This window comes from Saimiri boliviensis, chromosome X (assembly GCF_048565385.1).
Source record: "Saimiri boliviensis isolate mSaiBol1 chromosome X, mSaiBol1.pri, whole genome shotgun sequence".
Taxonomy (NCBI): Eukaryota; Metazoa; Chordata; class Mammalia; order Primates; family Cebidae; genus Saimiri; species Saimiri boliviensis.
The window spans coordinates 29,435,086-29,449,534 of NC_133470.1; the positions used below are offsets into that span (position 1 = coordinate 29,435,086).

The window sequence follows — 14,449 nt, forward strand, 5'->3', positions numbered from 1 at the left end:
ATTTTGGTTAGGAAATGATATTTACTAAGGACCTACTACATGTCCTGATTTTTGTACATGTCTCTAAAAATTAGAACTATGAGGGAAATAATCTAGAAAACTAATATTGTTACTGCATATAGTTTTACTTACCAAAAATTCAAAATGACTCCCTTAATTTCTAAATGTTTAAATTATTTCTGAATAATTCAGTGTATGTTGCTATCAGGTGATCTAAAGTGAGATAATCTTGATATATTATGAAATGAGACCATTTAAAGTATAGCTCTTGCATCAGCTTATTAAAACGAAAAATTGGTAACACAGTTTCTAGGGGGAACTTACATAACAACTTGAAGAATATTTCAACATCACATAATTTTATTTAATATGAATACGCTGTTAAATTTATCAGATAAAATTACCAAGTAATGTACATGTAAATAAAAATCTATTAATATTTTCATTTTCTGTTCTTTAAATTGTTGACTCAATTCACAGCAGTTACATTTGCTTGTTTTCATTTTTAACCGAATACAGTCAGTCATGGGACTCATTAGAAGAAGAAAATGAATTGATTTCCTAGGAAGACCATTGAACTTTTTAATGCCAAAATTGCAATTAAGGCAAAAAAAAAAAAAAAAAAAAAAAAAAAACTTATACGCAGAATTTATGACCTCAAATGCAGGCAGATTCTGGGAAAAGCTGACATACACAACAAAAACATTTGTTATATTTATTTATGATGTTCTTGTAAACCTATGTTTTGCAAAATGAAAAACAATCTTATTTGGAAAGAGCATTATCCCTGATTTTCATAAAATTACTTTTGTCTGGAAATACAGTAGTAGAGCAATGACAATTTGAAAGTAGGTTGTTTACATATCATGTCAATGACAAATTTTGTACACATAGCTTTCAAGGCACTGAGTATTAACAAAGATTAATTTTAATTTATTCTTGAAAAAAACAGACAAAAGCTTTGCTAGCTTTGCGCTTTTATCTCACTTCAAAAAAGGTAAAAAGTAAGGGTTATCCCAAAGAGACCTTTTCTTAAATGAGAGAAAGTGATAAAAAGTAACGGAAAATGTCACATATGTTATTAGGAAACAGAAATGATGGTAAAAAACCTTCCAGATAATTTTAGTCTGTTTGAAAAAATATATTGCAAAAATGATTTAAAATCAGATTATGATCACTTTTACATATATAATGTGATTATTAACATCATCAAATTTCTGTAAACCTTATTTTCTTAAATCACTTCGACAAATGCTAGCAGGATATGCATTAAAAGTTATTTCCCTGCAACAGATTGATCAAATATTATACTACATCCCATTTTCTTCCAATGGACTCAAAGTTGAATTTCTCCTAATAATTTGCTTAGCATTAAAAAAGAATAAATAGCATACGAACTCCTTTTAATTTAAATTTGCATTCAAGAAGTACTGTTCTGATATAATTCAGCTGATAAATATGAACCTATGTGTTCATCAAATCCCTAAGAAGATTATCTAAATCAACTTGTGTAATTACCATTCACCATCTGTTCCACCAAGGCCTGAGATGATCTGCTGGCATCTTGCAGTTTTCTGAACTTCTCGGGTTTTTCTCGCTCTATGGCCTGCAGCATGATAGCAAAGGTGAGTATTTCAGTATAAGGATTGTGAATCTACACAATAATTATAACTTCTACTTGCCCTTCCAAGCCTTAAGATATTTCACTCTTTCTGCTTATCTTGTGAATCTAACAACCTTTTTTTTCTCAAAACTTTTGCCATCAAAAACTTCAAAATGGTAATAAAAGCACAAGCCATTTTCATGACTTGCTACAACTTTCAATTATACGATTTCTACTTAACTTTTTACATTATAGTTTCTGATACATTTCAATATAAGGCTGCAAAAAATAAAAAGGCAATTTATAACAATGAAATATAAAATGTCAAGAAACTAAAATGGAATTTATGGTTTAAAGACAAAGCATTGAAATTATACCTAATAGGTATATAGGCAGTATTAATAATCAAATTCAGAATCCAGTATGTAGGTAAAATGGAAAAAAATAAACTACCATAAATAATTTAGCAGAAATATGAATATATATGTATATTTAAATACAAGATTATAGGCTAATTTTTCTTTCAAAAATAATTCAAGTACTCCTATATCCAAGGAAGACTAGATTGAGTTTCAAAGAACTTTCCAGATTCCTTTATTTCTCCTAAGAGTTAAATTTTGAACAACAAATACCAAATCATATAAGTTAATAATAACCAGCATTTCCAAATCAAAACCACATTGCGATACCATCTCACAACAGTTAGAATGGCGATCATTAAAAAATCTGGAGACAACAGATGCTGGAGAGGGTGTGGAGAAATAGGAACACTTTTACACTGTTGGTGGGAGTGTAAATTAGTTCAACCATTGTGGCGATTCCTCAATGACCTAAAAATAGAAATCCCATTTGACCCAGCAATCCCATTACTGGGTATATATCCACAGGATTATAAATCATTCAACTATAAGGACACATGCACACGAATGTTCATTGCAGCACTGTTTACAATAGCAAAGACCTGGAACCAACCCAAATGCCCACCGATGATAGACTGGATAGGGAAAATGTGGTACATATACACCATGGAATATTACACAGCCATCAAAAATGATGAGTTCGTGTCCTTTGTAGGGATATGGATGAACCTGGAAACCATCATTCTCAGCAAACTGACACAAGAGCAGAAAATCAAACACTGCATGTTCTCACTCATAGGCGGGTGTTGAACAATGAGAACACATGGACACAGGGAGGGGAGCACTACACCCTGGGGTCCGTTGGGGAGAAATGGGGGAGGGACGGGGGGGTGGGGAGGTGGGAAGGGATAGCATGGGGAGAAATGATAGATACAGGTGAGGGGAAGGAAGGCAGCAAACCACACTGCCATGAGTGTACCTATGCAACAATCTTGCATGTTCTTCACATGTACCCCAAAACCTAAAATGCAATTAAAAAAAAAGAAAAAATAATAATAACCAGCATTTCACACTGTTGAGTTAGGTAATAATATTACTATGGAGACATAAATTTTAAACCATGATACAGTAGAACTACATTACTATAATCAAGAAGATGTGACTTTCACAATGTATATGTCCTAAAACATAACTATTCAAAGAAAAATTATAATGCAATTAAAATCTAGTAAGAACAACATGTCTGTGACTTAACAATAATATTATAACAAAGATTTCTCTGAAATTTGAGGCAGAATGTTATTCTACATCAGACTATATTTTAAGACTTTATTTACATCTACAGACATCTAAAAAAATATTTCCAGGTATAATACTGGAGTACAGATGGGAGAGCAAATAAAAGATACATGCACAATCTACATCATTGTTGGGTAGAAATTTGTGCAAGGATGGAAATGTTCTTTATCTGTCATCCAATACAATAGGCAATAACTACACGTGAGTATTGAGCACTTGAAAGGTAGTCAGTATGACTGAAAATAATGAATATTTAATTTAATCAAATTTTATTTATTTTAGTTAATTTAAAATTTAAAAGTTACATTGACCGGTGTTAAATGTAATTGTACAGTGCAGATCTAGTATATTCCTTTAAATGCAAATTTTTAGAAGATAGTCCCGTAATACCAGCTACTAAGAAGGCCTAGACAGGAGGATTGTTTGAGGTCAGGGGTTTGAGATCAGCCTTGTCAAAATAGGGAGACCTCCATCTCAAAAAGAATAACAATTTTAAAAAATTAGTCAGGCACGGTGTCATGAGCCTGTAGATCCAGCTAATCAGCAAGCTGACGCAGAAGGACTGCTTCAGCCCAGTAAGTCTGAAGCTGCAATGAACTATGTTCATGTCACTGCACTCTATCCTGGCCGACTGAGGGAAACTGTCATATAACATGGCAATATCAGGAATAGTTTCAGAGGCAAATGTAATCATCTAGACAAGACTATTTACCAAGCACATTAAATTATGGAAATGCTTATATAATAATCCATGTATTTTTATATTCCTTAAAAGACTCTCTAATTTAAAGAAATAGCTATAAATTAATGAAAGGTTTTTTTTTGTTTTTTTTTTTGTTTGTTTGTTTGTTTGTTTTTTTAGATGGAGTCTCTCTCTGTCACCCAGGAAAGAGTGCAGTGGCACAGTCTCTGCTCACTGCAACCACCGCCCTTCGGGTTCAAGCAATTATCCTGTCTCAGCTTCCTGAGTAGCTGGGATTAGAGGTGTGTGCCATCACGCCCGGCTAATTTTTGTACTTTTAGTAGAGACAGGGTTTCACCATGTTGGCCAGGCTGGTCTCGAACTCCTGATCTCATGATCTGCCCACCTCAGTCTCCCAAAGTGCTGGTATTACAAGCATGAGCCACTGTGCCTGGTGTGAATGAAGGTTTTTATAAAAATTTATTTTAAAGAGTTTTGTAAGTGGGAAACCTGACAACATCTGACTTCAAGTCTTGATATAAGACTGCAGTAATCAAAACACAGTAGTATTGGCAAAAAAATAGACAGGTAAATCAATGGAATGGAAAAGAAAGTTCAGAAATAAACCCACATAAATATAATCAATTGATCTTTGACAAAGAAACAAAGGCAATACAATGGAGAAAATGTCTTTTGACAAATGGCCCTGAATAACCCAACATCTACGAAAACAAAAACAAACAAACAAAAAAAAAAACGCTGTAGACAAAGCTTATACCCTTCTTTTTTTTAAATTCCAATTAACTTATTTTCGTGTTATTCATTGGATCAATTTAATTAAAAGTTTATACTCTTGATGGTGAAATATCTGACATTATTGTGGATTTTTATCACAAATTCACCTGAAAATTTCAACATTTAATATATTTCTTGTAAAAATGATAACATGGGCTGGGTGCAGTGGCTCATGCCTGTAATCCCAGCACTTTGGGAGGCAGAGGCGGGTGAATCACCTGAGGTCAGGGGTTCGAGACTAGCCTGGGCAACATGGTGAAACCCCATCTCTGCTAAAAACACAAAAACAATTAGCTGAGTGTGGTGGCAGGCACCTATAATCCCAGCTACTCAGGAGGCTGAGGCATGAAAATCTATTGAATCCAGGAGCCAGAGGTTGCAGTGAGCCAAGAATACACCATTGATCTCCAGCCTGGAAGACAGAGTAAGACTCTGTCTCAAAAATCAATCAATCAATCAATAAAATAAATTAACACCAAGATATATTTTGGTGGAACACAACATTATGGTTAAAAATCATGATGTCTTGGGTACACACGGACGTAAAGATGGGAACAAGAAACACTGGGGACTGCTAGAGTGGAGAGGGAGTGAGGGGGAAAGGGCCAAAACACAAGCTATGGAATACTATGCTCAGCACCAAACCTCAGTGTCACACAATATCCCCATTTAACAACCTGGCACATTTACTCTTGAATCCAAAACAAAAGTTAAAATTATAAAAAATAAAATGAAAATGAAAATAAATAAATAAATAAATAAATACAATGCTTTCACTGAAATTAGAAATTTGTGTAACTGCTTGAAAGCAATTGTGGTGCTTTTAATTCATAAAATTAATTCAAAATGAACCAAACACAGACTCTAGAGTAAAATGACAAATTGTAAAACTCCTAGAAGATAGCATAGGAGAAAACAGAGATGACTTTGTGTTTGTTGATAGTTTTTTAGGTACGCCACCAAGGGGATGATCCACGAAAGAAAGAATTAGTAAGTTGAATCCTACTGAATTAAAATGTTCTGCTCTGTGAAAGATGCTGCCAAGAGGATGAAAAGAAAAGCCACGGACTCAAAGAAAATATTTACAAAAGACATTATCTGGTGAAGAATTATTATCCAAAATACACAAAGAACCCTTAAAACTCAGTAACGAAATCAAATTAAAATACGGGCAAAAAAATCTTAACAGACATCTCACCAAAGGAAGTGTGCAGATAGCAAATTACAAATGAAAATGTGTTGCACATCATACGTTATCAGGGAATTACAAATTCAACAACAATGTGATACCACTACACCTATTGGAATAGCCAAAATCCAAGAACAATGACAAAACTGTAAGCTGACAGGGATATGGAGCAAAGGGACCTCTCATTTCTGGTGGCAATGTAAAATGGTACAGCCACTTTGGAAGACAGTTTAGAGGTTTCTTACAAGACTAAATATTCTACTATATGATTCAGCAATCAAGGTCTTTGGTATTTACCCAAAGGAGTCAAAAACTTATGTCCACACAAATTCCTGCACATGAATGCTATAGCAGCTTTTTTATATTTGCTAAGACTGGGAAACAATCAAGATGTCCTTCAGTAGATGAATGGATAAATAAACTGTGATCCATCCAGACAAGGGAATATTATTAAGTACTTAAAAATGAGCTATCAAGGCATAAAAAGACATGGAGGAAATTAAATGCATGTTACTAAGTTAAAGAAAATAATCTGAAAAGGTTGTATACCACAGGATTTCATCCTAAATATCATTTCAGAATATATGACAGTCTGTAAAAGGTGAAACTTTGTAAACTGTAAAACAATGAGTGGTTTCTAGGGATTTGGGGAGAAGGGGAGATGAACAGATCAAGTATTGAGGATTTTTATGGTAATGCAATTACACTGTGTAATACTCTAAAGGTAAATACATGCCATTGTAAATCTGTTTAAACTCATAGAATTTGTAGCCCCAACAGTGGATGCTAATGTAAAAACTATGACCTTTGGGTGATAACGATGAGTCAATGTAAAGTTATCTATTGCAATAAATATATCACTCTAGTGGGAAATGTTGATAGTAGGGCAGGCTATATATGAGTGGGATCAGGGTTATATAGGAAATTTTTATACCTTCTGTTCAATTTTGCTGTGAACCTATAATTACTTTAAAAATAGATTCTATTAAAATCACAAAAAAGGTTTCATGAATTAGGATACTGGATTCAATATCAAGAATACAAAATGCTAAAAAAGTCAATCATTGATAGAATAAACTCCAATCAAAAATAACTGTAATATATAAAATACTAATTAGAATTGAAAATAAAGAGTAAAATTTAAAAAAAAACCTATAAAGTGATAGTCTTGTTTTATTTTCTTAAGTACCTATAGCTTAGCTGAAAAATACACATTTTACATGATGCTGTGAAAGGCAACAAATGAAAACTCAGTTTCATCTAATTAGTTAAGAAACTCTGAAAGTGACACTTTTTAATATCTTGGATTCCACTCGAAAATTTCAAAGCACACGGTTTTTAATGTTTTGTGATTATATGTTCCCAGAATCCCATTCCAATTAGCAGGTGAAACTTCTAAGTTATCTTGAAATTCAGTTTCACAGACTGTATTGAATTGTTTCTAGAAACATGTGAACAATCATGAATGTTTCTAATTTGTGGGTTCTAATTTGACTGACAAGTCCATGAAAATAGAGTAGCTATAACATCTGGTTAAAAGATCCTAGATGAAGCTCCAACATTTCTCTTTTCTCGACTTCTTAGTTTTTGTGATCTAAGTTATCTGTCCTTTGTACCTTATGGCATACTTATTTTTCAATAGTTAAATTGGTTCTCCATTAAAAGGTAAATGTTATATGTAAAGCACCCTGAACATCTTAGAGGAGAAAAAATAAGCACATTTAAGTAAATATGTAATAGTAAATATCGAGAAAGACAAGAGGATTTGGGGCATCTAGAATTTGAACTATATCAGGAAACATATACAGATAAAAGAAAAAAATATATACCACAATACAACACATAAAAAAGAACAATGATAACAAGGGGAGTAAAGTGATGTTTTTTGGGTTACTTTTAGAGTTATCCTCTCCTACCACAGGGGTTTGTATTTTATCTACATTGAGCTTTGGCTTTCGTTTACATGAAATGATATAAAAAGTAGAATGGGAACACTATGTGGTCTTTATAAATATTTAAAATAAATTATCAATAGCCTTCTAAATGTAATGATCATCATTTCTTTATTCGAAGCTTACTGGAATCAACTAAGATTACTAACAGAGAGCAAAACTTGTATTTGCATATCTCAGGAATCATATTTGACCTTTAATATCTTATTTTGTTAACCACATTGTTCCAGTTATTCTAATATAAATATTAACAACCACCATAACCACAATAAAACAATAATCTATAAAGTAGGTACTATTACTTTCCCATTTTGACAGAGGAGGGAAGTGAGGCACAGAGAGGTTAGTGGAAATTTTGAAAACAATGGAATAGCCACATTAAAAATGAGATTCTTAACACTTCCAAATTACAGTTTATGTACATAATTTCATATGTATGTCATAAAAATTGTAAGAAAGAAGGAATCAATATTATTGTAAGTCATTTTATATAAGAGAAAACTGAGCATCAATATGATTAAATCATATATAAAAGATCATGTTAGGAAATTTTAGATTCCAAATTAGAACCCTGCTCTTCTACTTATAATTTCAGCTTTCTTTCAGACATACTCTGCCATTGCTAGGGGTATTTCAATGGATATTAGTCAAAAAGTCTTGAGCATATCAGAATATAAACCACAGGAAACAGAGATTATAGTTTGGATGTATCAGGGATGTTCAAGATATTTAACTATTAATTCAGCATGGACAACAGGATATCAGAAGGAATGTCTGATCACTCATAATAGACACTGACAGTCTATAGGCTGATTACCAACTCTGTATACAGCTCAAGTCAACTAAATAACTGGTGCATACAGAGAGACATACACCTTAGAAAGAAGCAGTCAATGGTATCTGCATATTTGTCAATGTTTAGATGATGTCTGGGTTCTGCTAGGACATGTTAACTTTCAAGAGGAATATTGCAAAATGAGGAATATGCATACAAGTGTGCCTTGAAGAGTGTGAACGAGACAATGAAGAATCTAGAAAACATTTCATTTCAGACGCAGCTGTAGATAGTCGATTAAAAATGATAGAATTTAGTGTAGCAAAGAGATCTTAAAGGAGGTAATATAACAAAAATGCTTGCAGTCACTCTTTTTTTGCTCTGCTGTTTTCAGTTCGCTCTCTACTGCTTACTATCTGGTTGACCTTAATAAAGCACTTCAACCTTTCTGAATCTCAATATTTTCTATGTAAAATAGCAATAAAGATACCTATCATGTGGGACTTCATAGGGGATTGAAGGAGGCTCTTTATTTATTTCCCCAAATGAGATAGTTTTTACAGTACAATGGGGAGCTAGGAATAATTAAGCTGGGACAAATGGCTTGACATAAGCTAAAACTGTATCAGACAAACTGAAATATGTGCTCATTCTAGTTCAAGGTAATCCCAATCATCTTAAAAAGAAGTTTAGGAAACATTTTTGACACAGAGATGATCAGAATACCTTGTTCATGGAAACGTCCAAATAACCACATATAAAAAGTATTTTTTTAAAAAAAGTACTAAATAAACGCACTGAAAATTCCTACTTCTCTTGGGATCTGGCCACTCATACATTGTCCTCAAATAAAATATATGAACTTCTGTTTTAAAGCAGGTTGGATCATTACTTCCTAAAATTTCTACCATCTCTCATTTTCTCAAAGTAATATACATTAAAAAGCATGGAATACAAAAACCAAAAACAAATTCTAAAGAGAAATATTTTTCTGAACAAAGAAGATAACTGCCCTCATTTTAAGTGACTGCGTATCAACAAAGGGGGAAATGGGCCTTCCACAGGTCTATGTTGCAAAGGTAAACACAGGTTCAAAACAAAAACAAAAACTGGCTCTCACATCTATTCTCTTACTCAGTCTCATCAAAACTGCTCTTACCAATCTCACCATTGGCCCCCAAACTACTACATTCAATGATTGATTTTCAGTCCTCACCTTACCTATTATCTTCATTTGATTCAGAGGATTCCTTTTCCTTCTCAGAAGTATTTGCTAATTTGGCTTCTTATATTACTTGAACACAGAGCTTTCCTCCAACTTCAGAGGTCACTTTTACTCAATTTATTGCAGGTTCCTAATCATGTCCCTGAGCTCTCACTTTGGAGTGTCCTAGGACTCAATCTATATTTTCCATTGTTTAGGCCAAAAACAGAATCCTCTACTCCTCTCTTTCTGTCAAGTCTCACATTCAATGCATCAGAAAGTGCTGCTGGCTCTAACCTCAAAACATATCCAGAAAGTGAGTTATCATGGTGCTCACCACTACCACATTTTCTTGTCAGGAAAAACACTTCTTATAGCATTCAGTACTGATAATGACGACAACTACCTCCTTGAAATTACCTTGTTCAAGGTAATAATAAAATAATAAAAATACCTCTGCCCTTGACAATATTATCTTTTATATATTTTCCTTATGAAGTTATCCAGCTTTTCTGTGTTTTTTTATAGATCTCTTTTTCTGTATCTTTTTTTCTAAATATTTTCTATATATTTTTTTCTAAATCTGTTTTTGTATAGATCTGTTTATCATATCCGTGCCTACATGCATATACATATATTTTTAACCTTAATAGGGTCTATATTTTATAATGTAACACAGTTTTGACATTATTTTATTAACATATAGAATACGAAATACTTTACTCAGTATTTGCATAATCTATGATCACATGTTTAGAAGCCACTACCGGATTCTAAAATATTTAGTACACAAGTAAAGTATACAGAAGCTAAAAAAAGTCATGAGTAAACCAATGTATCAGAAAGGAGTCCTTAATTATAAAATACAATATGGGCTCATGAAAATTCTTAGAGATCAGAAGAATTATAAATTCTAGAATGGGTAACTTAAACACAAAATAAAAGGCAACTAAGTTGTATAATATTCAATAAAAGCAACAAAAGTAAAATAATTTTAAGCAAAGACTACAAAACAGGAAAGTTCACAAATTCCTAATACAGTGATTAAAACGTCTTTTAGACCTCTGTTCCTCCTTCTTTATTAGCACCTCTCAAAAACCTCCTCTTTCTGGGACTCCATGTTTGGGTCCTCTTGGAAACCATCTTTCTCTCTCCTGGATTTCCCCTCTGGGGTCCCCTTCCACACTCTCTTGTGGAAGCCTGTCTTCCCCTCCTAAACTCCATCTCTCTCTCTATTCCCTTCCACTCAGTGTGGAAGCTGCTTTTCTCTCCTGGATTCCATCTTTCTGGATTCTCTCACTCAGCATGAGAGTTAGGTGTTTCTTTCTCTCTCCTCCTGTTTCTCTCTTTCTAAATAAATCACTTTCTACAAACAAAAATAAATAAATAAATAATTTTTTAAAAACCCTCCTCTTTCTGTGACATCTCTAATATGATGAAAATAAGTTATGGATTTCTATCAGTCCTACTCTGACTTTAGAAGTAATTAAGAATTTACTCATTTAACAATCTATAATGAAGTTTTACCCTTTGACAGAAAAGTAACTTATTCACTCCAATATTTACTCAGAAGTTGTTCTATGCTTTATATTAGTAATAGTTCCTGTCGTAAAATGTGACTGCAGAGCTGAGAAAAATCACATATCCATGTAGTTAAACATTCGCTGGGTTATGTGCTAGGCATGGGGACACCAAAAACAAAGCACAGACACATAAAATCAAAACCATTTCATGTTCAAGGCCTCGATTTCCAGAAACCAATAACGGAATTAAAGTGAAAATGGCTAGAAATTAGTTTGTGTAAGTAAGCAAAAATTAGATCACTGTAGGCTTTATGAGGGCAATATGAAGACACTAACTTTGTCAATAGTTTTAAGACAAAGACCACTGGGAACATACTCATAGAGTATCAAAGTTAATTTATATGCTGCCACAAGAGCGACAGGGAAGTATGACGTGTGTCTCTAACAGTATGCTAGAAAAAGCTTATTTTAAGATGTGGGCTTGTATACATGATAGGGGGCATCAAGGAAATGGGGCTTTGTTTTGATTGGATGTTGTAAGGAAGTAGGGTAATTCTATGTACAGTGTCCTAACATTTTTGGCTAGATGGCAGGAGGAATGCAAAGAGGCTAAAGCTGTGTTTAGCAAAGAAGCATAATGTGCCACATTAAAGAAGATGAGGGATATTTGGTCATTACGGGTAGTTTAGACAATGCTATTCTTTTTGTCTGTATTAATATATGATTACAAAGTGATCTTGCTTTTATCTTGATTCATCACAACCACGTATGAGGTGGGCATTCTTAGCAATTGTTTATATTCAACCAGAGAACATCAAAGACTAGCTGCAAGTACCAAGGCAACATCTAACAGCTCCAAAGCCTAACTGAAGTGCCAAGCCAGCTCCTGGGTATCAGTAGCTGATTTTATCTTTCTCAAATGATTATAAACAGAGATATAACAAGATCATACTTACGTTTTAATAAGTTAGCTTTGGCAGAGGTGATGTAAAAACTTCTAAAGGAATATAACATTAGTAGCAGGGAAGACCAGCTAGGGGATTGTCATCTTAAATAGAAGTAAACCACGATATTAGCTTTAATCAGGGTTTTGGTGATGGGAATAGAGAGAAGTGGACATTTTCAAGAGCTGCTAAGGGAGCAGGATTAATTGAACTTGTCAAAGATTGGACATGTGAATGATAGAAAAAAAAAAAAAATCTAGATGACCCAGTTAGCTGTCAGGTTTCTGGATTAGGCTGTTTGCCTGGTGAAAGGAAGGGGTAAGAATAAAGGAGGTCTGGGGAAATAATGAGATTTATTTTAAGATTTTAGGCAAACATTCAATTAAAATAGTCTATTAGGCAGTCAGATATGTCACCCTGGGCTTTAAGAAAGAGATGTGAGGTAAAAATACATACGGGGGAAGGGTTCATTAGAAAATCGATACTATTTGAATGAGAATGAATGAAGATATCCAGAGAAGAAAAACAAGGACTGTGAAGGATATCAATATTAAAGAAAAACTGAATTGGAACAAATGTAAAAGAATTAATCAGGAGAAAGCATTACCCCATAAGCCAAGTGAGGAAAGAATTTCATGAGGGATATGAGGTTAAGAGGTTCTACTTCTACAAGGAGATTGAATAAGATAAGGCACGTAAGTATTCACATGTGTATTCACAGGAGAGGACTCTTTCTTTCTTTCCTCTTTCTTTTCTTTCTCCTTCTCCTTCTCCTTTTCTTCTCTTCTCTCTCTCTAGACAGAGTCTTGCTCTGTTGCCCAGGCTGGAGTGCAGTGGCATGATCTCAGCTCACTGGAACCTCCGCCTCCTGGGTTCAAGCGATTCTTCTGGCTCAGCCTCCCAAGTAGCTGGGACTACAGGTGCATCACTGGACCCAGCGATTTTTTTATTTTTAGTAGAGATAGTGTTTCACCATATTGGCCAGGCTGGTCTCGAACTCCTGACCTCGTGATCCACCCATCTCAGCCTCCCAAAGTGCTAGGATTACAGGGATGAGCCACGGCGCCCAGCCTGACACTTTCTAAAACATGAAAACACAACCAGTTTAAAAAAAAAGGCTAATGATAAAGACCTGGAACATAGATTTCTGACAATCTGGATATATAGCTGAATGGACACAGGTACCTTAATACATAGACAGTGATGCTACTGAGAACGCAAACACAGAGGTCAGGCTCAACCAGGTGAAGCACAGCCTCTTCACCAAGGCAGATGGAAAAAAAAGAGAGACTATTACCATAAATACCGATAATTTGAGAAATATTATTTTGACTAAAGTAGGAGATGAAGTCATTTACTGTGAATGAGGAGAAAGTTTAGGCACCCCACGAAAGCTTGAAGTAATTGTTGAGAGAAATTAAGGAGAAAATAGGATGCATGGAAAGCTTATGAAGAACTGCTGTTTTTGCTAAAATATGTTATTTAAGAAATGGACTAATGTCTGACAATGACAACATTTACATATAATCATGACAGCGGGTAACTGCATTGAGAAGGTGAGAGAAACAGAAACTTTTGGCAAGAGCAGGACAGCCCACAGGGGTGCTGAAATTGCTAAGAATGAAAGAACAACTTGGGTGAAAAAGTCTATTAACCTAGTTCCAAAGTTTCCAATGAGGAAATAATATGACAAAATGGTAGATAATAGATGACCAGAAGCCATTAACTGCAAGAAAAGAGGTGATTTTAAATAAAGAAAGCAGTATCTTTGGAATTGTCTCTGTTAGGTGAGGAAATCAGTCATTCTAAAGTAGTGGGGGTACAAAAGAAGAATGAGTCATTGTGCTGTTTTTGAGGGTAAAAGTGGTTTCCATGTATGAGTAGAGTAAGTATACAGGACAAAAGACTCGTGTTGAAAAAGGGTTGAGCCTGCAGAGTGAGAGAGTGTGGGAAAGCAGAGGAAGTAAAGCAAGGGAAAGAAAGTACAGAAGAGCATAGAGAGAAAGAAGAAAATATAGAATCAAGATACCTAAACTCTGGGTAGTAAACACAGGTAATAGAGATAGAAAAAATGGAAGAATTAACTGGCTTGATGATTTCCAGTGGGACTTGGTAAAAAGTTGA

General features: G+C 34.2%; 1 protein-coding gene across 11 annotated transcripts in view; it reads right to left on the bottom strand.

Annotated features, from left to right (window-relative positions):
• DMD (dystrophin) overlaps window positions 1–14,449 on the bottom strand; it is a 2,654,855-nt gene that overhangs the window by 1,430,118 nt on the left and 1,210,288 nt on the right. For all 11 annotated transcript variants that reach the window (XM_074391460.1, XM_074391464.1, XM_074391461.1 and 8 more), the window contains one exon: window positions 1,519–1,606. In XM_074391460.1, coding sequence (XP_074247561.1) covers window positions 1,519–1,606 — 88 coding nt within the window. The remainder of the gene's footprint in view (window positions 1–1,518; window positions 1,607–14,449) is intronic.